General features: G+C 37.1%; 1 protein-coding gene across 1 annotated transcript; it reads right to left on the reverse strand.

Annotated features, from left to right (window-relative positions):
* Positions 1-396: 396 nt before the first annotated feature.
* On the reverse strand, positions 397-1590 carry LOC149253336 (F-box/kelch-repeat protein At1g80440-like). The gene has a single exon (XM_089454449.1). It carries the CDS (start codon positions 1588-1590, stop codon positions 397-399), a length of 1194 nt encoding a protein of 397 aa, XP_089310575.1.
* Positions 1591-2324: the final 734 nt, after the last annotated feature.

Below are 2324 nucleotides of genomic sequence, written 5' to 3' on the forward strand. Positions count from 1 at the left end.
ATTTATTTTATTTTAAAAAATTATCCGATTCAATTTAGAAAGTTTATCTATTCTGAGAGAAAAAATAGTGAAGCAAGCTGAGATCCACCGAAACAAACAAAACCTTAGTTTCACAGTGTAGTAATTTGAAATTTGAAACTTAAAACTAAATTGAAATCAACTTTTTAAAAATAATACTAATAAAAAGTTAACTGTCCGTTTCCGATTCTACACCAAAAAAAAAAAAAAAAACGTTATTGGAATTTTAACTATCAAACGAGGCTTGTTCTATTCGCTCCATGCAACAGTAAACATAAATGTACTGGGCATAGGTCAATCATAACTACGATTTTGCAAAGCACCAATGTTATTAGAGGCACAGACTCACAGGAAATGCTAAACGTTGTGATTTTAATTTTAGATCTCCACAGTAACGGCAGACAGCAGTTGATAGTCCACATAAGGGTGTTGGGGCCTCCTAATGGGAATGGGACACCACTCTCCAACCATTTCCTCCTCTGATGCTACTGCTCCACGTTGTATACACTGAGGCCTCAACATATAGAAAGCATAATGGCTGAGAGGGCGGAAAAAATCATTACGGTATGTTCCCTCAACATTAACGCCCACAAAAATTCCGTCACGCCACGCTGCACAACACGCAATCTTACGAAGCGTTTGTGGAAGAGAAGCCACTGACCTCCAAACGTTTGCCTTGGAATCATATACATTCATTCCTTGCCACGTCTTTAACCAGTAGAGGGGATTGCCCACAAATTCAATCGCATGAGGGAAGTGGAAGGGTCGAGGGTGTTGCCCATTCCATACATCCTGAAGCGTGGTCCACGCCCCTTTTTCAGGATCATAAACTTCCGCATTGGCCTTCGAACTTTTAAACCATGGTGCACTATCACCATCAATAACGGTGAATTTCCCGTCAATGAAAGTGCTAAAGCAATGGTCCCACTTTTGGTTCATATGAGGGAGAGGCTTCCACTCGTCTTTCTCTACATTGTAAACTGCTGCTCCGCGCACAGCCCTTACTCTGGCAACATAAACGGGCCCATGGAATTCCTTTACTCCGGCAACATAAACGAGCCCTTCCGCGGAAACGGAGCAAGCGGCATGGACTGTTTCTAGCGGACAGTCTCTGCCACGGCTCCATTTAGCAGAGGAGAAATCATAGATGAAAACACTATCTTGTCTCTCCACGTAGTTGGAATTCCTTCCGCCAATCAAAAGAAGCTTCCGATTGACACAAACGCAGCGGAAACAGTCTGGAATTCCACGAGGAAGGCGAGGGAGTTCTTGCCAGGTGCCTTGCACAGGAAGCCCAGGGAGTTCTTCCCAGGTGCCTTGCACAGGGTCATGCAGAGTAATCACAAATTCTTGAGCAGAAAGATAGTATTGATAATAATAAGTCCGGAACTCTATCAGACATATAAACTGCTGGGAAATGCAAAGCTTTCTTCTGTCTTCATAGAACTGGGGGCTCTTCACCACGGCCTCCCAGCTTTTGCATACAGCTGCGATGGCGTTGTGGGATGTGTAAGGCACCCTTAGAAGACATTGCCTTGTTAATTCCGGAGGAAGAGCGTGAAAATGTTCCATAATCAATGGCACTACCCACTAACCTAGTACACTGATACAACTGTACAAGAGAGTGAAGATGAAACTCGTGATATAGGTACGCGTAGTGGGGATGGCTTTATAAACTTTCAGTTAGAAGTGAAATGGAATGATATGGTCAAAAAGCCTAGGCGAGAGGAATCCTTTAACATGGGAATGGTACAACTTTCTAAAATATGTTTGGAGGGTAATTAAATAATTTTTTTGAGAGAAAAAATTTAAGCAATTTATTAAGGGTTGGTATTGTAGTTTAGTTGAAATGTAGTTTAATTAAATTAAAAATTAACCAGGGTTATATATTATCTAGTAGCTCTTGTTTAGCTTAAATATAATTTATTTAATAAAAAATTATTATAAAAATAAAACCATAGTAAAATATTATATTATTAAATGTTATCGTCAAAAATTATGAAATTTAATTAACTAAAATTATTTGTACTAATACACATAGAATGTGTGTTTTATTTTTATCAATATGTGTAATTGTTTATTATTAAATTTATCAAAATATGTTTTTAATATAATAATAAGTCTCTTTAATTTAAAAATATTGTAAAAAATTATAACTCATGAAAATAGAAATAATAGAAAAAATCAAAATCAAAAAGTTGAATAAAAGTGAAATAAAACTAAAACAAAAATTTAGTAACTAATAGAAATGGAAGTTATTAAAGAGCCTATAATAAGACCTCAACCAATCACTTTACAAATAAATC

The sequence above is a fragment of the Pinus tabuliformis genome, chromosome 7 (assembly GCF_031772625.1).
Source record: "Pinus tabuliformis cultivar Carrire ecotype Pingquan chromosome 7, CPIR1, whole genome shotgun sequence".
Classification (NCBI taxonomy): Eukaryota; Viridiplantae; Streptophyta; class Pinopsida; order Pinales; family Pinaceae; genus Pinus; species Pinus tabuliformis.

What these genes read in the sequence shown, in the direction of transcription:
- LOC149253336 (XM_089454449.1), bottom strand. Translation starts at nt 1,590, where the DNA reads ATGGAACATTTTCACGCTCTTCCTCCGGAATTAACAAGGCAATGTCTT.